At 51.1% G+C, this 22,422-nt stretch overlaps 11 protein-coding genes across 11 annotated transcripts; 8 read left to right on the forward strand and 3 right to left on the reverse strand.

Moving 5' to 3' along the window:
- Positions 1-29: 29 nt before the first annotated feature.
- On the forward strand, positions 30-597 carry BCR37DRAFT_402930 (60S ribosomal protein L11; the record flags this gene model as incomplete). The annotated part of the gene is made up of 2 exons (XM_040871954.1): positions 30-534; positions 575-597. The coding sequence occupies 2 exons, from the start codon at positions 30-32 to the stop codon at positions 595-597; spliced, it is 528 nt and encodes a 175-aa protein (XP_040724982.1).
- A 3-nt stretch (positions 598-600) lies between these two features.
- Positions 601-1,651, reverse strand: BCR37DRAFT_414031 (uncharacterized protein; the record flags this gene model as incomplete). The annotated part of the gene is made up of 2 exons (XM_040872257.1): positions 601-816; positions 837-1,651. 2 exons carry the CDS (start codon positions 1,649-1,651, stop codon positions 783-785), a joined length of 849 nt encoding a protein of 282 aa, XP_040724983.1. The 3' UTR covers positions 601-782.
- A 476-nt stretch (positions 1,652-2,127) lies between these two features.
- On the forward strand, positions 2,128-3,485 carry BCR37DRAFT_387835 (uncharacterized protein; the record flags this gene model as incomplete). The annotated part of the gene is made up of 2 exons (XM_040870568.1): positions 2,128-3,271; positions 3,316-3,485. 2 exons carry the CDS (start codon positions 2,128-2,130, stop codon positions 3,483-3,485), a joined length of 1,314 nt encoding a protein of 437 aa, XP_040724984.1.
- A 218-nt stretch (positions 3,486-3,703) lies between these two features.
- Positions 3,704-5,012, reverse strand: BCR37DRAFT_48316 (uncharacterized protein). The gene is made up of 2 exons (XM_040872336.1): positions 3,777-5,012; positions 3,704-3,737 (listed from the first exon to the last, which is right to left on the reverse strand). Exon 1 carries the CDS (start codon positions 4,758-4,760, stop codon positions 3,819-3,821), a length of 942 nt encoding a protein of 313 aa, XP_040724985.1. The 5' UTR covers positions 4,761-5,012; the 3' UTR covers positions 3,704-3,737; positions 3,777-3,818.
- BCR37DRAFT_48806 (uncharacterized protein) lies at positions 5,001-6,105 on the forward strand. Its single transcript, XM_040872340.1, has 2 exons — positions 5,001-5,106; positions 5,150-6,105. The coding sequence occupies exon 2, from the start codon at positions 5,284-5,286 to the stop codon at positions 5,755-5,757; it is 474 nt and encodes a 157-aa protein (XP_040724986.1). The 5' UTR covers positions 5,001-5,106; positions 5,150-5,283; the 3' UTR covers positions 5,758-6,105.
- BCR37DRAFT_348206 (putative GTPase activating protein for Arf-domain-containing protein) lies at positions 6,082-7,248 on the forward strand (the record flags this gene model as incomplete). The annotated part of the gene is made up of 2 exons (XM_040867832.1): positions 6,082-6,153; positions 6,193-7,248. 2 exons carry the CDS (start codon positions 6,082-6,084, stop codon positions 7,246-7,248), a joined length of 1,128 nt encoding a protein of 375 aa, XP_040724987.1.
- A 227-nt stretch (positions 7,249-7,475) lies between these two features.
- BCR37DRAFT_380519 (DNA polymerase subunit Cdc27) lies at positions 7,476-8,860 on the forward strand. Its single transcript, XM_040869508.1, has one exon. It carries the CDS (start codon positions 7,577-7,579, stop codon positions 8,789-8,791), a length of 1,215 nt encoding a protein of 404 aa, XP_040724988.1. The 5' UTR covers positions 7,476-7,576; the 3' UTR covers positions 8,792-8,860.
- Positions 8,861-8,900: 40 nt separating this feature from the next.
- On the reverse strand, positions 8,901-10,494 carry BCR37DRAFT_348146 (DUF1237 domain protein; the record flags this gene model as incomplete). The annotated part of the gene is given in 5 exon segments (XM_040867825.1): positions 8,901-9,263; position 9,298; positions 9,345-9,454; positions 9,471-9,679; positions 9,717-10,494. The coding sequence occupies 5 exon segments, from the start codon at positions 10,492-10,494 to the stop codon at positions 8,901-8,903; spliced, it is 1,461 nt and encodes a 486-aa protein (XP_040724989.1).
- A 270-nt stretch (positions 10,495-10,764) lies between these two features.
- BCR37DRAFT_387841 (uncharacterized protein) lies at positions 10,765-14,307 on the forward strand (the record flags this gene model as incomplete). The annotated part of the gene is made up of 1 exon (XM_040870569.1): positions 10,765-14,307. The coding sequence occupies one exon, from the start codon at positions 10,765-10,767 to the stop codon at positions 14,305-14,307; it is 3,543 nt and encodes a 1,180-aa protein (XP_040724990.1).
- A 355-nt stretch (positions 14,308-14,662) lies between these two features.
- On the forward strand, positions 14,663-16,151 carry BCR37DRAFT_48020 (NmrA-like family protein). The gene has a single exon (XM_040872335.1). It carries the CDS (start codon positions 15,017-15,019, stop codon positions 15,953-15,955), a length of 939 nt encoding a protein of 312 aa, XP_040724991.1. The 5' UTR covers positions 14,663-15,016; the 3' UTR covers positions 15,956-16,151.
- A 1,821-nt stretch (positions 16,152-17,972) lies between these two features.
- Positions 17,973-18,779, forward strand: BCR37DRAFT_387844 (uncharacterized protein; the record flags this gene model as incomplete). The annotated part of the gene is made up of 1 exon (XM_040870570.1): positions 17,973-18,779. The coding sequence occupies one exon, from the start codon at positions 17,973-17,975 to the stop codon at positions 18,777-18,779; it is 807 nt and encodes a 268-aa protein (XP_040724992.1).
- Between the last annotated feature and the right edge of the window lie 3,643 nt (positions 18,780-22,422).

Below are 22,422 nucleotides of genomic sequence, written 5' to 3' on the forward strand. Positions count from 1 at the left end.
CTCTCGACAAAGACACGCAAACGACAAGCATGAGCGACGCAAAGGCACAAAACCCCATGCGGGAGCTCAAAATCCAGAAGCTCGTCCTCAACATCTGTGTTGGCGAGTCCGGCGACAGGTTGACCCGTGCTGCAAAGGTGCTCGAGCAGCTCTCTGGTCAGACACCCGTCTACTCAAAGGCGCGATACACAGTCCGAACATTCGGCATCCGTCGTAACGAGAAGATCTCAGTGCACGTAACGATCCGTGGTCCCAAGGCGGAGGAGATTCTTGAGCGTGGCCTCAAGGTTAAGGAGTACGAGCTCAAGAAGTCCAACTTCTCCCAGACCGGCAACTTCGGTTTCGGTATCCAGGAGCACATCGACCTGAACATCAAGTACGACCCGAGCATCGGTATCTACGGAATGGACTTCTACTGTTGCATGGGCCGCCCAGGCAGCCGTGTGGCCATCAAGAAGCAGAAGGGCGGCAAGATTGGCGCCTCACACAAGGTCACCGCCTCAGACTCTATCCGTTGGTTCAAGACCAAGTATGGTATGTCAGTCTTTTTTCAAGGATATCCGCTAACAAGCAGATGGTGTTGTCTTGGCCAAGTAGGCACTCATCGTACCTCATTTTGCATACATTTAGCCAGGACTGATGCTTGCCTATACGCTAGACTCTCATGCTTAGCATTTCCTTTCTCATTCCTTGTGTCTACGATCGCTTTCATCTACGATTTTTGTTTGTCTTTTGCTATCTGTGCTTGGCGCATTCTCAAAAGTACAGCTGATTGGAAAGTCTCATCCGACTGCTGCGGCGTTGACTGACTGCTTGCTGATTTGTCAAAAGCGTACAGGCGTTGTTTCTTGGGTTCAGCCTTCTTATTGTGATTGCCCTCGATATCCCCTTGCATGCTGACATTCGAATCTCTATTGAACGCCCACCCACAAGACTTGAAGCCGATGCCAGGAAACATGTCTGGCGACCCTTGGATAGCAGCAAGCGCGCTGCCAATCTGGTCGAATTCCACCAATGCCGACTGACTCTTGCCTTCTCTTGGTTTGTATACCAGCTCTCGTACTCGACCAAATTGGCCGAACAATTCTTTGAGACTTTCCACGCTGTTTGCTCTTCTTGAGAAGCGAACTTTCAGTGTACGGTCTTCTGAGGTAAAGACTGATTGCAGAGTCGTGTCGACTGCACCCGCAGGGATTGTAGTAGGCTCGGTGACGCTTGACGCAATCCTCTTCGAGGCGAGAGCCGCTCGCAGCTCGGCGCCCTGCTGTACTAGAGTAGCTTGGCGGACGTCATCTTCGTCTCGCTTGCGCTTCCGGTCACCAAGAGACGTCCGTGCTTGCTCTTCGTTTGTTTCCAATGCATTGATCCATGCGCGTCGTTCTCCCTCGATTTTAGCCTTTTGCGCAGCAGCTACTTGGGCAGCTTTGATGGAAGTATCATAGAGCTGTCGTTTCGTCGGGTCCAAGAGCGTATCGATCGCAATGGTAAGAAGATGAAAGCGAGTGGCGGCCTCTACGCTTGGATTCTTGTCAGGATGAAATCGAATCGCCTGTTTACGAAAGGCCTTTTGAAGTTCTTTGTTTGAGGCATCCTGTGAAGCGTCAAGAAGCTCATAGAGATTGAGCTGATCGATTGCTTGCTGTGCAGCCATGGTTGTAAAAGCGCACTGAAAGACTAGGCAGAGGGATATTAATCAGTTGCAGATGATGTTTGAGGGAGCATTCCGTCAAAGGTCTCTGCGATGCAGACTTTCGCTGGTCTCAAGCAGGCGATGCCAGCTCACTCAGAGCGTTTAATAAGCAGAGTGCAAGTGTCCGGGTAGCAAGAAGGCAGAGCAGCGGTTGAAGGAGTGACTTAGTATTAGTTAGTAGACTACCAGAGTAACTAGACTGCATTTGAATCGTGCAGCCGAACGCGTGAGACAAGGATCGATTCCGCTTCCATGACCTAAACGACAAGGCACATAGCTACAACGCTGCGGTGGATCTCTGAGCAGTGACGCCGGCGTCGCATCCTTGCTGAAGCCATACAAGCAGGTTCTTCCTCAATTCCTCGGTCTAACGGGAAATTACACTGCAATCGCGCTTGTCGACATCAAAAGTCCGTGGTCATTTTTCAACATTACGCATGAGTGACCGACCAGACCTCCCACGGCGCAAGTCGAGCGCCAGTGAGAATGATGACGCCCATGTCAAGAAAAGCGGGCACAGGAAGGCCTTTCACGTTGGCGCAGCGACCCGTAATCATACGCGTGTCCCGAGCTATGGCAAGAAATTGAACCAGCTAGGCAAGCTGACGGCTTTGACGGCTAGCGACACAAAGTCTGGCTCGACAGATCAGCTTAAGAATGCCTCACCTCGAGCATCAGGTCTCACTCGATCTGCAAGTCAGAAAAGTCTTAGTAGCCGCAGGAACCAGTCCTCGCAAGAGCTCAAGCGCATACGACACGGGGGAAGTTCTACGCATCTAGCGCCTAATAAAGAGAAAAGAAGTCACGATGAGCCTACGCACAAACAGTCGGGGCAATCATCAGATAATATTGCGCAAGCAGCAAAGGCAAAGTTCTCCATTTCTGGCGATGATGAAGATGAGGATGAGGAAGATGTGAATGATGAGGATGAGATAGAGGAGAAGCCAGGAGAAGGCGAAACGCCAGCGGCGAATGGCTCCGTACAGGCGCAAGATGTTGCGACCAAGGATCGCCTGATCGCTGAACACGATGCAACGCCCGGCCGTATACGCGAACTGAGGCCACCAGATATGGCATTGAAAAGCGAGAGCACATCACCGACGCGTCCTTCCCCGCTTGAGCCTTTTCCTTCTATGATGCAAGGATTGAGTCAGAACAAGCCAACCTCAGGCCTACCTGCGCATGGAGACAGCCCTTTCAAATTGCTGGCTCAGCCTGTCATCAGGCCCGCTGCGCCGATGCTCACGCGCGAAGCCGCTGTTTCCAAAGATATCCGTGCCACTGACCGCATCTCGTCAACCGATGCTCAAGGCGGGAACTCACAGCCCTTGACTTCGAGGTTCCTGGAATCCCCACGGCGTGCGAATGGCTCGCAGAACATGATCGAAGGTTCCATGAGTCGGTCGTACACTGGGATGGAGGCACCTCGCTCACCGAAGCTGCACAAACCAGCTCCTAGCCTGAATGTTGGTGCCACTCAATTAGTCTCCTCTTCTACGCTTGGGACCGGTACTTCCAGAACACAACAGAAGCTTCTGCTTCAACGCGCATCGAGCATTTACAATCTAGATCGCTATGAAGGTGAGCAGTGTGATACTCCGAGCACGCGCTTGTTACACCCAAAGGCTACCAAGGAGATAGAGAGGGTTGGGAAAGAGTATCGAAACGTCTGCCGCTATCGAGCTCCGATCAAAGAGCTGAGCACGCGCATAGGTTTACTCAGTGGGCCGCCGCGGTCACAGAAAACGCTTCCGCTGAGTCGATCGTCAACGGCCCTGCAAGCTGTCGCGAGTGAGAATAAACCTCCGAAAAGCAGCCAATCGCAGGGAGATCTGACACGCGATGCAAGAACGGCAAAGAATGGTCAGTTGGCAGTCAACAGTCCAATCGAAAATGTTCTTGACAGTCTCTGGCAAGATCATCGCGAACCGACGTGACCTTACAATGTCAAATCTTCAAGCTTCCAGATACTTCCTTTCGAGACCGGGGGTGAATTGAGGGGGCTTCCAGGCGACGGGCTGATCGCACGCCGCTTGAACATCGAAGACTAGCTGGTTAGATGGCTTCAGTGAAAGAGACGCATTACATTGCTAAGGGTTAGCGCACGGGCTGCAATCGAAGTGTTGACTCACCTTTCGAATCTTGCGTCCTCTGAATTCTTGCGCTTCTTGTGAGACTTTAGACCTTGTTCCTTGTCGTCTTGCAACGGCGACAATGGCGTCGGGAGACCAAGACGCGGAGAGAGGTCATCGAAAGTAAAGACATCTTCCTCCTGAATAGGCGTTGCTAATATGTCCATAAGAGAATTGGGACCGCGCGCGGCTGATAGACCTGTGGGCTGCGCACCTTTAGTAGTATTAGTATCTCTCGAGGCGGTCATATCCTCAATCATTGAGTCCATGTCTTCTTGGGCTTTGAGCGCGTGCTCCTTGCCCCTCAGGATATTCGCTAGCTTTGCCTCTTTCTGAGCATCCGTGTCGACTGGAGAAGTCTCTTCGCTCAACGATTGTTGTACTCTGGTGAAGGATTTGGGCCGCGGCAAGAGAGCTCCTCGTCTGTAGTTGACATTGCGCACATGTGCAATAGCTGACGGAAGTTCGGCTAAGAAGTTCTTGCGATGTTCTGCGGACTCCAATGGGCTGCCGAGAGTTCCGTCCAAGACTTTGCGAGAATTGAATATGCTCATCGCCTCCGCGGTTGTTTTTGGAGAAGTATATGCCAGGGACAAACGATTAGACCTCAATTTCGCCCCACTGGCCGAACTGAGCCTGCGTCGTCGATGCCGTGAATCGCGAACTTGCAGGCGAGGGACTTCCACGGCTAAATCAGAAGCGCCATTGATTTCTAAGTCTTGCTCGATCGATTCATCAGAAAGACTTCTGTCAGAGTCACTCTCTACATCTGAAAAGGTAGCACCGGGTTCGAGAATATTGTCTGAAGGCGCCGACTGGGATAGGCGCGATGCAGCTGGTGTAGCAGGACTCTCTGCAGATGCCGAAATACTCTGATGAAGCGAAGTACATCGCAATGGTCTGCTAGAGCTTATTTCTCCCGGCAAGCGCGAAGCCATCTTGTCCACAGCGGTGTGCAAGGGAGGCAATATCAGGTCAGGGCAGTTATTTGAATTAAAGCATCCAACACATGCAACACATGAGGTTGTTTCTAAGACAAGCGACGGTCTATCGTCGGATAGGCATCTGGAGAATCTAGCCGTAGCGCCGCAGAGGGAATGAGTGATTCCAGAACTTGGCAATGTTTAGTAGCGTCGTGTCGGTCGTGATTTTGAAATGTGAGCTCCAACCAAAATCCCCAGGTCGGTGGGCAAAAGTCCACCCAGCAGCCAACGCCCGAACGCTCTACGATACGCCTACATGCTCGCTAGCGGCTTATAAAAAGTAGCTACACTTCCAGACACAGTCAGACTTCCTTGAGCGAGCGACTCGCTGACAAAAGCTACAGAGACTCGGGTCGTCCGCTCCACGGCGGCGCTCCACATCGGTTTGCTTCATCGACGAGTACTTTCCTTAGGCTTGTTGTCGCTGTGCAATGCACATTTGGTCCTGCAAAAGACGCTCAGAGATTTCAAGAGCACAATGGGAAGAAGACTTCGCGGGAAAGTTGCTCGAAGTGAAGAGACATACCTGGACGAGGAGCAACAAGTGGAGATCCTCTGCGATCTAGAGCGTCAAGCAGACTCAAAGGGATTTCGATACATCACACTGGCCCTGATTTTCATCATCAGCCTTCTTTTGGCGTTCCTTGCCACTTCAGCGACGATTGCCTTGACGATGCTATCCCTCAGTAGCCTGGCGCTTACTGCTTTTAAAGTGTCCCGACCAAATGAATGCAACGGTCCCTTGTCACGATGGTCCACTCTGCTCAATGCTCTACTCAATGTTGCAATTGTGCTTTCGAAGTTACGTGGCAGTGCATACGTGTGGATGGACGTGCACGTCATGCCGACGTTCATTGTTTTTCTTGCAGGGGTACTACAACATGGCTCGGAGCAGGCAAAAGCATCCCTTGAAGATCTTCAGAGACAACGCTATAAATTGAAGGGTGTGTAGATTTACCCGTCCCTTCCAGTCTGCAAGGAAGTAGTCTGCTGTAATGGTCCTGGTGCAGCTCCAGATGTCATGTACAATCCGAGCGGCCTTCAATACCCAAGCTTTGTAAGAAGCTGATCAACTACACATCCAATTGTCGTAGCGGATCAAATACACAGCCACTCGTCGTAGCGGACCAGGCCTGCAAGTCATGAGAAAGTCTCGCTGGCTTTACTGTGATACTGTATACACGCTCCATCTGAACACAACCCCCAGTTGACGACGTCGATACTCAGTCAATAGCACAGCTGAGCAACATCGCATCGGAAACAACGTTGCAGCACGATGGCTAGTCGGGGAACGCGGAGCAAAGCTGATACAAATGCAGCTATACTCAAGAAGCTCCTCAAAGACTCTGTAAGCTGGAGAAGCATGCGAGCGCATTGCTGACATCAGGGCAATAAGTATTGTTGCGACTGCAAAACAGCGGATCATCCGCGATGGGCTTCATGGAATCTCGGCATCTTCCTGTGCATTCGTTGCTCTGGGATTCATCGAAGCATGGGAACTCACATTTCGCGAGTCAAATCGGTCGACTTGGATGCTTGGACAGATGAGCAGACACAATCAATGATACTTTGGGGCAATACGAAAGCAAACAAGTACTGGGAAGCCAAGTTGGCTAGAGACCATGTCCCATCTGACGGGAAGATCGACAACTTTGTGAAAACCAAGTATGTTTCACGGCGCTGGACATCTCAGCCTGACCGGCCAGACCCCGAGGCTCTAAGCGACGATGAGGGCAATGAGCCGATCCCTACAGCTGTCAAATTACCCGTACAGGAGAACACGACGCGTACTGCACGACCTGCACGGCCTTTCGAAGCTGCAGCGCCACTCTCATCGTTGCTTGACTTTGGCTCGGAGCCTCAGCAGCCCGTGGCAGGTAATGCAGCATCCACGGCACCTCAAGGACAACAAGCAACGCTTGACTTTCAGCAAGAGCCCCCAAAGCCGGATGCAGCAAAGAAGACAAACTTATCCCTCCTCTCCAATGCTGTCCCGGCGACGTCGGCACAAAACAACCGGAATGATCTCAAAATGTCCATTATGTCTCTATATGCCAGTGCACCACGCAATCAAGCCCCATCGAGGAGCGCGCGAAACGAGCCTCATCAAAACGATGCATTCTGTGGTAGTCAACAGACTGCGCCCAGCAGAGATCAAGGTGGTATGAATGACCTGAGTGGTCTTTTCGGTAATGTCAGCTTTGCACCGCCCCTAATGCAGAGTCAAGCCGCACCAAACAATGCCAGAAGCAACTTCGAGTCTCCAGCGCCGTCGGCTGCTGCTCATCCAGCATGGCAGTCGAGTGTGCCCGCGGCATCCGCGACAGACGACTGGGCAAACGGGATTAGTGGAGGACCGTCCACCACAAAAAGTGCGATGTCTTCGACTAAGCAAACATCAGCATTTGACGACCTTTATTCCACAAGTGATGTCTGGAAGTAGACTGATGATGGTGGCAATTCTGCAATGAAGCGGAGACGCAACAACTCAACGACGAAGGCGTCGCACCGCCCAATTTGCCTCTCCATCATATAGAGCTCCTTTATCGCTGTACTAGCTGCCGTGCATGATCTTAGAAGTCCCATCGAGTCCAATTGTCTTGCTGTTTTCGCCATCGCGATCGCGAAATTCAATTGTTCATTCATCGCGTCGCGTCCAACGACACAAATCTCTTTTACAAGTTGGCCGAGTACCACCGCCTGGAATTTCAATTCGACCTAACTTGACATCGGGTCTTGGCGTTTGAGCCACCTTGCCTGGTCTACAAGCGATGACAAGCACCTCAAAGGGCCACCTCAGCCTGGACAGTTGGGTCGATTCTGAGCAGCGCTGCATTTCGTTCAAATACCTTAGCAGATCGCTTGGGATATCAGCCGACACCGCGAAAGGCATGATGATGGAATGGCGAGAACATCATAGGACTGTTTATGCTACGTGGGCCATATCAGGAACCGTTGAATCTGTGTCGCCAGCTCATCTGAGTGCCTCTTCGAGCATCAATATCGGTACAGGCCACAGGAGGTTGGTCTGCCTCGCCACGGACGACACGCTGGAGGCGACTAAGGAGAAGTTCTCGACAATCTCGTCGTGTCACATCTACAGTCTACAACCTGGTCGCGTCTCGAGCCTTGAATCTGTAATCCCTGCGCAGGAAGACGTGAAGCTTGCTTCGGTCCTTTCGGGAAGCGCATTCAGTCGGAAGTGTAGCTCTATTGTACACCACGATGCTCAGGCACTTTTAGAAGATGCACTACCGACTGGTCCCTCTGCCAAAATCCTACCGCCAGCGAGACTCAACGGACCCGTCGCGCCAGCAAGCAAGGCCGGACTTCCCGAAAACACCCATGGCAAAAGATCCGAGCCGAAGACATTAGCAGCAAAGCATACTGGTCCTTCCTCGCTAGCATCTGCTTTCGCCAAGACAGTGAAACCTTTCAAGAAGACTGCAGCGGCAGCCGTCGAAGTCGACGCGATCGTGCCCGTCCCTGTCCAAAACATCATACAAACTACGACTGCTGAACCAGCTCTGGCTGTACGAACTGGCTTGACAAAGGCATTGGCGCAATCGACAAAGTTAAGTGCAGCCCAAGTCAAGAGAGCAGAGGAGCACGATGCGGTCGAGCTGATGATGATGGACGCGGATCATACAACGATAGAGATGGCATCAGCTCAAGATGCGAAGACTGATCAAACATTGGTTGACACTGAAGTCACCTTGAAAGCGGAGCCTGTCGTTGTTGACCAAGACCAAGAGGTCTCAGTTCCAGTAGCTCGACGAGGTCGCAAGAAGGTGAAAAGGCAGATCCACGTCCAAGACGAAAAGGGCTATCTGGTCACCAAAGATGAATGGTATTACGTGTCCTGCTCAGAGGATGAGCTAGCCATGACCAGAGCGATGCCTGTCGCCAGAGTCAAGTCAAAGCCAAAAGCTGCAGGTCAGAAAGCAAAGTCCGGGGGCATTGCTTCTTACTTCACAAAGAAGTAATTTTATCGAAGTAGATCCGGATAACGCTTTTGTATATCAATAATTGCAAGTGCAAACATCGAATTAGCCCTTTCTATTAGCGATAATCGTAAAGTTCAGCAAGGTTGCCTCACCAAGAGAACCACGGTCGAGTGAATTCTTCGTCGTTGGAAACGTTGATGCTTTCATGCATCAATCCGAGACGGCCAGTGTTGCTGACGAGTGTCTCTAGCAGACTGCTTATCTCAGCTTTGTCAACGCTTGTCAAAAGCTGCACGATCAATGACATGGGCCAGATATTTCTCAACGGGGTATGTGGCGAACCGATGCCACTCAATCGTTTGCCTGCCAGATAGTAAGGGTTACCTTGGCGTGATAATATCATCTTCCTCGTAGCGCGATATATTGGATCCTCTTTGTCCAGAAACCCGAGGATCGGTAATGAGAGAAGGGATGGTATATTGGCATCATCCATCACAATACGCCCGCCGTACTGTGTTGTCAGTCAGGCAATAATCGTTTCATACACTTGCCCTACAATCAGCCCTGACTTGAGAACAAATGCGATAGTTACCCGTCGACTTCGTATGCAAGCACTTGACCAAACTCAGGATGTTCGAATACCCCGTGTTCGTAAACCTTCGCGGATCCGGTCAGACATCTGGACAGCACGCGCCGACCAATCTTTCAAATCAGGTACGCCGGATGTATCTGCAGACTGAAGGAGCCTACCAACATGCTTCAATTCGACTGATAGCATCGCGTTGCCTGGTATGAACAAGGGTAGGATGGTTGCGTCGTCGCTGGGACGAAAACTGCTCTTCACCAACTTGCTGCCCTCATTAACAGGATATCCGGCACCATCAAGAGCGAGTGTTTCTGTGGCTTTGTCTGTTTGTCTTTCAAACGCTCATTTGTCAGTCAATCTCTTTGCATCATTACTCACCATAGACAGATTTTGACCAGTGACCATTCTTGTCGAATGATGCCCTTGATTGCTCATCAAATAACCTCATACTCTGTTGTAGCGCACCAGCCCAATCTTGAGTGAAGAGGGCTATGTCTTTTGTCTGCTCAAAGTACTTGCGCGACAGGCGCAAGAATGCAGCCAGCGAGTCAATCTCGTACTTGCATTCGAACACTCGATCAGGATCGTAAGGTGGCCTGACGCGATCATGCTGGCCATTACTGGCTGGCTTGATGCCAGATGATGCAGGTGCTTGGAATGCGTTGCAATACGGAAATGCTTTGATGTATCTCGCTTGAGTTTGAATGGCACCGAGAACCAGCCGTTGTAAAGCATTGTCTTTGCTTGCCAGGTCGAGATATGGTTCGAGTTGGAAAGCACTATCTCTTAGCCACATTGCATTGATGTCCCCCGTGATGACAAAAGTCTCTGGCGCTGATGCATTATGCCACCGTATTGTCGTATCTGCCGCCGAGGCAAAGCAATTCCCAAAAAGGAGAGCCATATCCGGGTCAGCGATGCCAGAGACGACTTGGTCAATGCGGTCTTCAATTGCTTGAGAGACAAATGTGCGACACTCTTCGACTGGACGCTGCGACGGAAGGTGCCGCTTGCCCTCACTATACGGAGGGTGCCCTCGTCGTGCAAAGTCGAGATACTTTGGGCATACAGACAGGGGATGTTGTCTAATCTCTAAGCTTGCGACCGAGTTCAGCTGCACTGTGAAGCTGAGAAGGCCGAGTTGAGCTGGCCGCATTGCAGAATCGACACTACGTTTTTAGTCACCCAAAGCAGTGTTCAAGCTTGACTAGCGTTGTCTTGACGGCCGCAAGACGCGAGCTCATCTCATCTGATGAACTGGCGCAGCTTCCTCGTTCACGTGCGGAGTTTCTCTTCGATAAATTGATGAGGCGAGCAGAAGGGCCCTTGACTTTGGCCTGACAAAAGCCTTTGCGACATACATACAACACATCTGATCAGCTGCACCCGACAAGGCCTTGGCCGCGATATAAAAGTCCTCCGCTGCATGGTGTACCTCAAGAGCTCCATCCTTGCTTCATTCGCGAGAGCCAGCCGTCTGCATGGTCAGCCCTTCTTCACGCAAAATGCGCATAGTGCCAATTCCACTGCGCTGACCCTGGCGAAGCCCAAGCTTGCTTTGGCATCTGAGAGGAGCTTTTTCTCATCTTGGCAAAGCTCGGGTAATAATGCGAGCAATGCTGGTCCTGCTATACCTCAGAACCTACTGCTTGCAGTCTCAAATGACGACGGCCGCGATGTCAATCGGCTATCACGGAGAAGAGCTCTCCTGCCTATGCAAGCGACAAGGCGCTACTCTACAGGCACTCGAGAAGGTGACAGTATTCCTATCGAGGCGATTACAAAAGACCAATCGACCAACGCAAACCAAGATGCCGATGAAGCTCCCAAGATAAGCGACGATCATGCGCCGGTCATCGCCGGCTTCGCCAAAGCCTGCGAAAAAGGAACTCCCTGGCATATTATTGACGAATATGAGCGAGTCATTCAGGCAGGAGAGACTATGAACGTTGCATCTTACGAACTTCTATTCGAAACAATCTTGAAGATTGCAAGCACTCGTTACTCACGAAGAGTTTCGGTCCAGCAGTTGCTTTCTTACTATGCTCAAATGGTCGAGAGGGACATCTCACCAAGCGCCAAGACGTACGAAGCTGTCATGACTGTACTGCTTCAGCACCGTCACGATATAAACGCCCGGGCAAAAGTCGCAGACTCTTTGACTTGGCTCAAAAATACGAAACAAAGGGTTTTCCAGGAATTGGCTTCCACTTCACTCGCTTTTGCTGAAGAAATGGACACTACTGGGACGGCCCTCGAGATATTCCATGCTAGTATCTGCACCCGCAAGCCAAAGTATTCAGATGAAGTCTTGAGACTGTTGCTCGCTGCTTGCGAGGTCGCGGGACGATCTAATGACGCTGTGATTGTATTTGATTACATCACGGCCTCTGGTGTTCAGCGCATCGCATCCATGTACGGCTCGCTCATCTCGACTTTTGCGAAAGCTGGCGATATGGATGGTGCTATCGAATGTTTTAACCAGTACAAATTGGATGTCTCCAACTTGCCTCCGCATGATCCATTCCTAATGTATACCAGGGTCGTCGACGCGTTCTTCAAAGCAGGATTGATCGAGGAAGGACTCGATTTCTTCGACCGTGCGGTCTCTGCGCGAGGGTCATATGCTCGCAGTGTTCACTACGCCCGCATCGTACAGATGTTCCTCAAAATGCAGCAGCCAGAGGCCGCTGAGGACTTCTTGAGGCAGCGCATGCCAACTAGGCTGTACCCAGATGAGGGATTGTGCAGCATGTTGCTTGACGCTGCTGCACGAGACGACATGAAGAAGGCTGATGAATACTACCGACTCATCAAATCTCCTGCTCGAATGATGCAGCCGACCGCAACTGCTGGCGGGTACCTTGTCGCTCTGTGCCGTAATGGACGTCACTCAGAAGCTGCCGACCTCATTCTCGAATGGGCCAGTCACGACGTTCCCATTGGCCTTGCGCAGCTTTCTTATGCAATGTCGTCATTCATCGCTGCTGGTCAGTGTCAGGCAAGTTGTCGTGTCATACATCTTATTGCCAAGCGCAAGTGCGTCAAACAGGATCACTTCACTCCAGAGCGTATCACGATTTGTATGGAGATTCTTTTGTCTGACCTCCAACAAGCCGGCGCCCTGGATCTGACAATGTTTGAAAGATTGCGACCCGCAATCCAGACGCTGCAGTGGATGTTCACGCCAGCTTTGATCCATGATATCTTAGCGAAGCTTTGCACGGTCACTATGCCAGATCAGCTTGCCCAGCACCCACTCCTCTTGGAAGTTGCTCTTCAGCTCGCCGTATCTTACAGCTCACGTCCCGGTGGCAATCAAGCATTAGCGTCGTCCCTGCCAGCCCATTCGCAATTTCTCGTTCAATCTGTCATTGATGCCGAGGATGTTCGCCAAGGCACAGTCAAGCAAAATGACTTGGTTTGCGTGAAAGCACTCGCCGAAGTCCTCGGCTCAGTGGATGCCATCGCTCGACTGGACTCGTTTGCCAAGCGGTCAGTACCGACGCCGCCAGAGTCTGTTGCAGAAGGAACTATTAAGCTGCCCATCCCCAGCGACAATTTCATCTTTGTGCCCGATGGTGACCCATTGATTGACTCCAAAGCAACTCGGAAGATCAAAGCTGTCGTAACGAGCAGAGAGCCCGGCCGCATGCAGGATGATGTCGTCACCAAGGCCCTACAAGCTACCTTTGATTCTCCACAAGAGGGGCATCTCAGCCCATGGCTCATTAGTCTGGTAATCAACGAGCTTGCCAAGGTCGGCAAAGCTTCTATGCTGACAGCACTCATGCCTATGCTGGAAAAGAACCAGGTCGCGCTTGCACGGTCACCAGACTTGCAGGCCGCTGCCAAGGCGCGATTCTACGATGGCCTCGTTGCTCCTTTCTGCGACATGCAGGCACCCTTAAGTGCACGTCAATGTCTCGACCGAGTATGCGAGCTTGGCTTTCGTCCGACAGCCAACTCTTATGGCTCGATGATCGCCAGGCTGGATGCGAGTGCAAGTACTGATACAGCATCCGACGCTCTCGCGCTGTTCCATGAAGCTCTTTCTGTCAGTGTCGTTCCTGACATATACCTGTACAACACGGTCATTGCCAAACTAGCAAGAGCGCGGCATTTCGAAGAGGCTCTTCGACTGTTTCAAGAGCTTAAGCTGAAAGGATTGACTCCGAATGGAGTCACGTACGGTACAATCATCAACGCTTGCTGCCGGGTCGGTAACACTCACTTGGCAGAGTCATTGTTCGAGGAAATGGAACTGGATTCACGCGTCAGCTCGCGCATCGCCCCCTACAACACCTTAATGCAGCACTTTGTCCGAGCTCGAAAGGATCGCCCACGGGCTCTGCACTATTGGAAGCGGCTATTGGCTCAAAACATCCCACCGTCTGTGCACAGCTATCGATTATTGATTGAGGCCTATGGTCAGATCGAGCCAGTCGATGCTGACGGAGTCAAGCGCGTGATGGAACTCATGCGCTCCAACCGGGTCAATATCCAACCTGTCCATCATGCTGCCGTCATCCAAATGTACGGCTCCGCTGGCGATCTCTCTGCGGCGAAGTCCTACTTTGATCAGCTCGACGGCATACCAAACTACAACAGCAGCCCTGTCCTTTATCAAGCTCTGCTGGAAGCTTTTGTGCACAACAAGGATCAAGTCAGCATGGAGCAGCTTGTCAAGAGAATGCAGGAGCAAAACATGGAGCTTGATGCCTATCTTGCCAATGTAGTCATCGAAGGCTACGCGAACGGTGGGCGTCTTGACGAGGCTCGGTCTTTCTTTGATTCACTTGAGGAGGGAACGGGTCCTCAGCATAAAGAGCCGAGCACCTATGCTGCCATGACAAAAGCATACTTGGCGCACGATTGCCATCAAGAGGCGCACACTATTGTCGAGCTTGCTCGCAGGCAACGCTACCCTCCTGCGGTGCTGAATAGGATTGAGGCACTGCTACCGTGACTGCCTGCACCGATATGATGAACATTTAGAAGAATATGTACTTTTAGAAAAACCTCTCCGATCTTCTGCGATGAATGTCATCAAGAATCTCCATAGCGCGCAGCTGTAGGATCTCGAAGCACAAGCTCTGCGATGCGAAGTGCAAATCTTGTGTACTCTTCGAGCTCGGGCGGTGCTCGATGCAGCAGTGAACAACCAGACATGCCCTTGCTTGAATTACGGGAAACAAAGCCAACTATGGACAACGCACATAAAGCAAAGATGATGGTTTTGTGCTTCTGTAGATCTATCTAGAGTTGATGTGGACAGTGGCCACGGCATACGTGCCGGCGGGCTCCAGAGATGCGGCTCACGATAAACCCGAGCCGCCGGCCCATTGCGGGCTCAAATCGATTGATGACGTCTGCGACTGCCACTGGCCCGTACAGTGGTGCGGTGGACCGCCGGTGGTACCAACACGACATGTACAGTGTACTACCGAGACCAAAAATGAGTGTAAAGGGGACGGATCTTTCTGGGCCTCCTATAGCCGATAGCCCGCATTGTCTCCGAGGTCTAATTCTTCTTCTTATGGTTGTACAAGCCATAGCTTCGGAAATTCGACGACCTTCTTTGGCTGACCAGTGACCACGCTGATTAATGTCATACACAGCACCACAACATAAATAGCTTGTGCAGCTCACATCACTCTGCTGCCATCGAATCAATCATGACACCAGCGTATCTCATCGTAGGCGCGACAGGCAACACTGGCCGTGGCGTCGTTGAGACCATTGCCAAGGAACTTCCGGGCAGCGCGTTCAAGGACTATCGCGTCTTTGGCCTAACGCGATCGAAAGACAGCTCGACCGCTAAAGAGCAAGCCAAGTTGCCCGGCGTAGAGATGATTGAGCAAAACTGGGTCGAAATCACAGCAGACTGGCTCATTGAGCACAATATTCAGCGTGTCTTTATCGCTTCCCACGCTGAGCCATCACAATTTGCCGAGGAATCTCAGTTCTACGTCAACTTGCTTAGAGCTGGCGTTGAGTATGTTGTGCGTATTTCCACAACAGCGCCCAATGTTAAGCCCGACTGTTTCGCCTACTACCCACGTGCACACTGGGCCATCGAGCAGATGCTCAGCACAAAGCCATTTGAAAAGCTTCGGTGGACCTCGTTGCAACCAAATTTATTCCTTCCATTTGCGCTGGCACCGGCAGTCGAACTTGTCAAGGGTTGGCGCGAATCTGGTCGGCAAGGGACACTCTGTCTTCTCCTGACTAAGGACATTCCTGTTGGTTTGGTTGATCCCTTCGAGGTCGGTGTTTTGGCCGGCAATCTACTCCTTGAGAAGGACTCGAGCCAATACAACAAGTCCAAGCTGGTCGTTAACGGACCAACAGACGTGAGTGGCCAAACCATTGTTGACCTTGTGGAGGAGGAGCTTGGTGCCAAGCTAGAAGAACCAGTCTCGTTTGATGACTCCAGTTTTATTGAGCAGATGGCTGCCAATGCTCCGCAGAAGAACCTCATTCTCTCTGTCAAAACTGCTCAAGATACAACGAAAGAGGGTCTTTGCACTGCGGCAACGACAAGCAAGGAAGTGTTGCGCATCGCTCCTCCCAAAAATACCGCCAAGGACATCTTCAAGATGATGCTTCAATAGATGAGCTTTGCACGCAGCGTAGCATCGATAGCTTTGCTTACGTAGGAAATGCAAAATCAAGCGTGCGAACGGAAGTCGGACGGAAAGTGCGATGTAAGCAAGCTACAATAATCTGGCCTTGACCGGAAGTAGGTTCTAGAGCGCCATAGAGATGCGAAGTAGGTCACATTCAACTCGTACTCGGGCTGCGCTAGCTGTAGTACTGATTCTTCCACAGCAACGGCTGTAGCGACGCTTACGGTCACTACAAAGACCAGTTTTTCGACTCACTCAGCTATAATTTCAATCGCGAGGAGCAAAGCCAGTCGTGGACACAACATCGTCAAAATTGCTACCCTTGTTTCTTGGAAAAGCCCATCGCGCGCGCGAGGCGTATAGGCTGAGTCTGGCGATGATGCAGCATGCAGCGAGACATATGAAAGATAAAGCTTGCTGGCTCTCTGCTTCAAGAGCGTTACGCAGGAAGCGCCTGGATCAATGGGAAAGAATCCATGCCCAGACTCAAGCCTGCCTGCACACGATGCCTCGAACAGCTAACGAATCGCTCCTTTTCAGAGCAGGAGACGGAACAGCTAAGGCTGCGGCTGTGAGTCTGCCTATACGAGAGACATCTTGTGTAATCTGGAGTGGTCTCTTGAGCAGCTTTACTGCTTTTCGAGATGCCTGGTCCACAATACTTCTGCAGAATCTCGACAAGATACAGCTCGCTCCACCCGGATTCTCACTTTAGCACCAGCCTTTCCCTTTGCCACCATTAGATTCATCCTTCGTTGCCTCGCGCAGCCAGACCCCGATCGCAGACGAAGAAGCACCCATCCGTATATAACAGTCAGCGCCATGGCAGGCGACCTGGCCCAATCGAGTCACTCCAAGGTGGAAGAGAGCCATCACTGCCAACACCTCTCTACTTGAAAAGCATGATAGTTACGGCATGGTTCGAGACGCCCACTGCCCTGCCTTGCTGGCAGGCCAGCACTTACATCAGCCATCTATCTGTTGCGCAGTTGGGCTATAAGCAGTACTCCCTAGACACCGGCAGCGTCATTGCAGAGCTGTCATGCGATGACCATGGCCAGCTACCGCTGTCCATCAGCATCGTGGACATTCGAGTGGAGAAATTGCCCCTGGCTGTCGCTGGCATATGGACGGTCGCTTTGTTTTGCTCACAACTTGAGGCACAGGTCGTGGCTACTTCGCGTTTGGGCATCAAGGCAAGCATGTCACATTCACCGGGCGTCATATTAGAGGCAGAGCGCAGTCAAACGGCAGCGGTTGCTCTACTGTCGGTAATCAAGTATACCGCAAGTCGATACCAAGGCCTTTGACCCTTCCTGGTTGCGTCTAATGGTGCAAGAGCTGCAACGCAAAAAAACCGCCAAGTCACCCTGCCGGTTTCATCAGCGGGTGGTCAGCTTCACCTCTTTCTTTCGCCGATATGACCTTCGCTCTCTCATCAGTCGCTCGTTGCGCTCTCACTGTACCCGCCCTTTGGTGTCATCAGGCACCTCTTCAACTTCGTTGGTCGGTGATTTCAACCCAAGCTCTCTTGTTCTCCAGTCCCTTCCGTTTCTACTTAATTAGCGCTTGTCCGTATGGTTTTTGGGCTTGCTACCACAACAGATTCAATTCTCGCTCTACAACGCCCTGGGCTCAAATTATGGTGGACAATCCAAGGAATGAGGACAGGGTGTAACTCCAGTGCACATCGGCATCTACTCACGATTTCTTTCACTCTCTCCACTGCCACGCATGCAACAAGGTTGGCAAAGTATTTTTCACCTGTCAAGCTTTGTTCGAGGACGACAAGGCAGCCGCGGGTCAGAAGTGAGCTTCGAGGCACACAAGCAAAAGCAATTCAATTTCTTTGTCTTGACCAGTTCTCCAAGAGGTCACTTGCTTCAGCCGAAGAGCACCGTCATCGTCTTCAGATTCTCGCTCATCGTTCGTTGCTTCCGCGTCTTTCGCTTCACACCAACGCCTCCATCACCACTACAAGTGAAAGGCCCTAACTAAAATTATGTTCCGTGCTCAGCCTTACAAGACAAAGCGCCAGCGTCGCAAGCGGCGCAAGAGAAGTATGTCGCACAGGGAAAAGCGAAAGCAGCGTGTTCAAATGCAGAGCCATGTGAGGCCTTCAGTCCCCAATTCAAATACAGCATGGTATGAGCAAAAGCACGCTCACGCCAAAGCCTGGCAAGCGCGAGTGTACGTCAACCACTCAAGCAATCGACAAGTAGGCCTCAAGCGCTTCGCCACCGACATCGGCAGCCTTGTTTGGTCTCTTGCGGTCAATCTCAAGGAGCACAGTTCCATGGCGTTCGCGGGCACACGTCAACGGCAGCTATTTAACCTCAGTCTTTCGAAAGTAACGGACAACAAACTTGCAAGTTGGCGCAATTTGGGGTTTGCTTTCTCAGATCAGGACGCCGACAGCCTGGAATACGCTGGAAACATGGGCATATCGCCCAGCATTTATCAAGATGACTCTAATTTTGGCCCTGCAGTCAAGTCTCGCATCAGACAAAGCATCACCTTTCTCCGCACTGAGATGAACCCCCCGCGTCAGAAGCCTGGCAACTGCTGCGAGGACGCGAGTTGCGGGATATGCTGTGTGAAGATAGAAGGTTGTTCGGCACAGCCCTTGAAGAGGAAGCAATTGTCCGCCAGCTGCACCGCGAAGAGTTCTCAAACGACACAAGTGTTCAGGTCGGTGGTGAGGTATTTCACCCACCTTAACAGACCTTCAAGATCGACTCCAGCTTGTCGCAAACGGGAAATCGAACGTGGTCAAATGTCTCTGAGTACACGGTTGTGCTACTTTTGATGCTATGTACATGAGTGTGTGGTGTTATGAGCAAGTGAAAGAGGGCATCGAGGGGTATTTTGTATGTAACTTTGTGTAGCGTGAGACGGAACGACGCAAGTAACAAGGCAATGCGTTGCCAGAGTCCATGCACAACCTTGCTCACAGTAGCTAGCTATTCAGGCAGCGCATTGTGGTCAGCAAAACCGTAGCCAATACACTTGTATACCACAAAGGTAACGTTTCAGGCTTCGAATTTCCTTTCGGGTGTTAGGGTGTCTCGCTGTTCAGCTGATATCGGGTGTTGTGCGCAGGTGCGATCCGAACGCTTGGGATTTTTTGTGGTGCAGCGGGAAAGTCGTCCCCAGTCCAACATCGGGAACCTTACTATGTTACTATGAGACCATTTCATCTTTATAAACTTGCGCTCATGGAAGCTGCCGGAACACTCGTTGTGTTCATGGAAGCCAATAGAACTTCTGTTGTTCTATGGCTTCCTCTTACTTTCTATTGTTCCATGATGGTCGTCCATGATTGACGGTAAGCGGATGACAGCTAACTGATTGCGATGGTACTTCAACTATGGGGTGTGCTGGCCTTTTAAGGCCTGCGTTATCAACTCATCAGCACAACTCTCACACTCTAGAGTTGCATGCGCACAACACTTCCCCTGCTTCTTCCGTCTTCCCGATGCAAGCACCCTTTTTTTTTTTTTTTTTGCATTCAAAGCTATCAAGTAGCTATGAGTCTAGAATGTAAATGGTAGGATGAAATGAATGACTTCACGAACGTCTGTGAACAGACGAACAGTGCGGGATTCTCCTTCAGGCCTTGAACCAGCAAGCTGCTCCTTTCCTGCAGGCATACCCGCTAAAACACCCTTTGTTTTATGCGCCCTCGGCGCACGATTGAACTCGCCGGTGTCTAGCGATGGCGGGGCCTAGTAGCGGCAACACAATATTATGTCAACTATGTGATGTGCTGGCCTTTTAAGGCCGGCGTTGTCAACTCATCAGCGCAACTCTCACGCTCAAGAGTTGCCTGAGCACAACACTTCCCCTGCTTCTGTATCCCCTCCTCCCGGCTTGCCAATGCCGAGCAGCTTGTTGAAGTGTTCGAACTTGTTTCGCCCAAGGGCCTTTGTAAGCAGGTCGGCGAGCATTTGGCCTGTAGCAACGTAGTCGAGGTGCATACAGCCAAGTCGGAGGCACTCGCGGACGTAGTGGAAGCGTGGTAAAATGTGCTTCGTGCGCGAATGAAACTTGTTGTCCTTTGCCAGCGCAATGGCTCCTTGATTATCGCCGCGGAGCGCGACAATCAGAGCTGCTTTCTTGCCGCTGATTGCTGGTGACATGTGCTCGATCACGCACTTGAGCCACTGCAGCTCTTTCGTAGCATTGCACAATCCAATGTATTCGGCTTCCGTGGTGGACAACGCAACGACGTCTTGCTTGCGGCTTGACCAGGATATGCAGTTGTTACCAAGGAGACTAACGTAGCCGCTTGTCGACTTGCCCGTGTCCTGGCAGCCTGCGTAGTTTGCATCTGAGTATACGTTGAGTGTCAATGGTCCAGGTGAGATATCTTCGGGTGTTTAGGTGTTTCGCGTGTTCAGCTGATACTGGGATTCCTTACTATGTTACTATGAGACCTTGCCACCTTTATATACTTGCGCTCATGGAAGCTGCTGGAACGTTTGTTGTGTCCATGGAAGCCAATAGAACATCTGTTGTTCTATTGCTTTCTCTTGTTTTCTGTGTTGTTCCATGATGGTCGTTCATAGACATGCGATTTGCCACTGCCGATCACGTCGTGAGATCTTGACCGCGAGTAGCATCACCTCCAACACTCCCACTCTGCGAGCGTGGCAAGATGTTGTTGCGTGGCAGGCTTTGTAGTCCTAGACTCGTGCAAAACCTTTCAATCTTGTCCTTAGCCAGCGCCTTTGTAAAGATGTCTGCCAACATCAAGTCCGTCTGCAGATACTTGACAGTGACGACTTGAAGTTCGATACATTGTCGCACATAGTGATGCTTCACCTGAATGTGTTTCGTGCGATTGTGGAACTTTGGATTTTCCGCCAATGCCAAACAACTCTGATTGTCACCGGGCACAATTGTTGGACCGTCGTGGTTGAAGCCCAATTCGAATAACAATGTCCTAAGCCATGTTGCTTCGCGACATGCTGCAGAGAGACCCATGTACTCAGCCTCTGTGGTCGACTGAGCAACGGTCTGTTGCTTCTTGCTGCTCCATGAGATTGATCCGCCAGCGAGACTAAAACTGTAGCCACTTGTAGATTTGCCAGTGTCGATACATCCTGCGAAATCCGAGTCAGTGTAGCCAAGTAGTTGTGTCTCTGTGCTCCCACTGAACGATAATGCATAGTCTTTTGTGCCTTGAATGTATCGGAAGATCCGCTTGACAGCCTTCCAGTGTTGTGGTCCTGGATTTGCCATGAACTGACTGACGACTCCCACTGCATATGCCAAGTCTGGTCGAGTGCCTGTCATCAAGTACATGATGCTGCCGATTGCCTTTTGATACATTGTTGCATCTTGTTCGCCGAAATCGTCATCCTGGCCACTTTCATCAGTCTGCATGATCTTGCTGAGTTTGGTGCCCGAATCCATTGGCGATGAGACCGATTTGCAAGTAGTCATGTTGAATTTCTCAAGAATGTCGTCAACATATTTGCGCTGCGAAAGCCTGATGCTTCCAGAACTCGTGTCTCGAATGATCTCAATGCCGAGACAGTAGTGTGCCTCGCCTAGATCCTTCATCTTGAATTTGGCCGAGAGATCCCTTTTGACCTCTGATATCTGATTGTTGTCCTTCGAAACGATAAGAAGATCGTCCACATAAACTGCGACGATGACTTGCCCTCTGCCCTTGACGTAAACCGAGAAGTCTGCTTGGCTCCTTGTGAACCCTTGAGACTCAAGCTCTCTGTGCATCTCCATATACCATTCTCGTCCTGACTGTTTCAGACCGTATAGTGTTCGATTCAACTTGCAAACCAAGTCCTGGCCTACCTTGAATCCTTCAGGTTGCACCATGTAGACTTCCTCTTCAAGCTTACCATTCAAAAAGGCTGTGATGGCATCCATTTGATGAATCTCCATGCCGTACATGGCTGCCATAGCGACGATTGCTCTGATAGAATTGAATTTGGCGACAGGGGCGAATGTTTGGTTGTAATCAATTCCCTCCTTCTGCGAGAAGCCTTTAGCAACGAGCCGTGCCTTATATTTCTCAATCGATCCGTCGGCATTGTGTTTAATCTTGAAGACCCATTTGTTGCCGATGGCCTTCCTGCCCTTTGGAAGCTCACATAGCGTCCAAGTATTGTTCTCAATCAGTGATGCATATTCCAAATTGGTAGCAGACTCCCACTGTTCCCTTTGCTCTCCAGCCATCGCTTGCTTATAAGTTTCTGGCTCTGTGATGACCAAATTTGCGCGCACACGAGATGATGCCTGTTGTAGCAAATCAATGTCATCATCCGAATCTTCTTGCGATACTGGCGTGACGGGAGTCAGACGAGCAGAGCGTCGAACTTGACCTGAGCTCGTAGCATTTGTTGGCTTAGCGTGAGCGACTTCCTTTGATTTGGCTGGTAGCGACTCAGTAGGTTTGTCGATAGTAGCCTCACTCGTGTTGT

This window comes from Protomyces lactucae-debilis, assembly GCF_002105105.1.
Source record: "Protomyces lactucae-debilis strain 12-1054 chromosome Unknown BCR37scaffold_11, whole genome shotgun sequence".
In the NCBI taxonomy this organism is placed as follows: Eukaryota; Fungi; Ascomycota; class Taphrinomycetes; order Taphrinales; family Protomycetaceae; genus Protomyces; species Protomyces lactucae-debilis.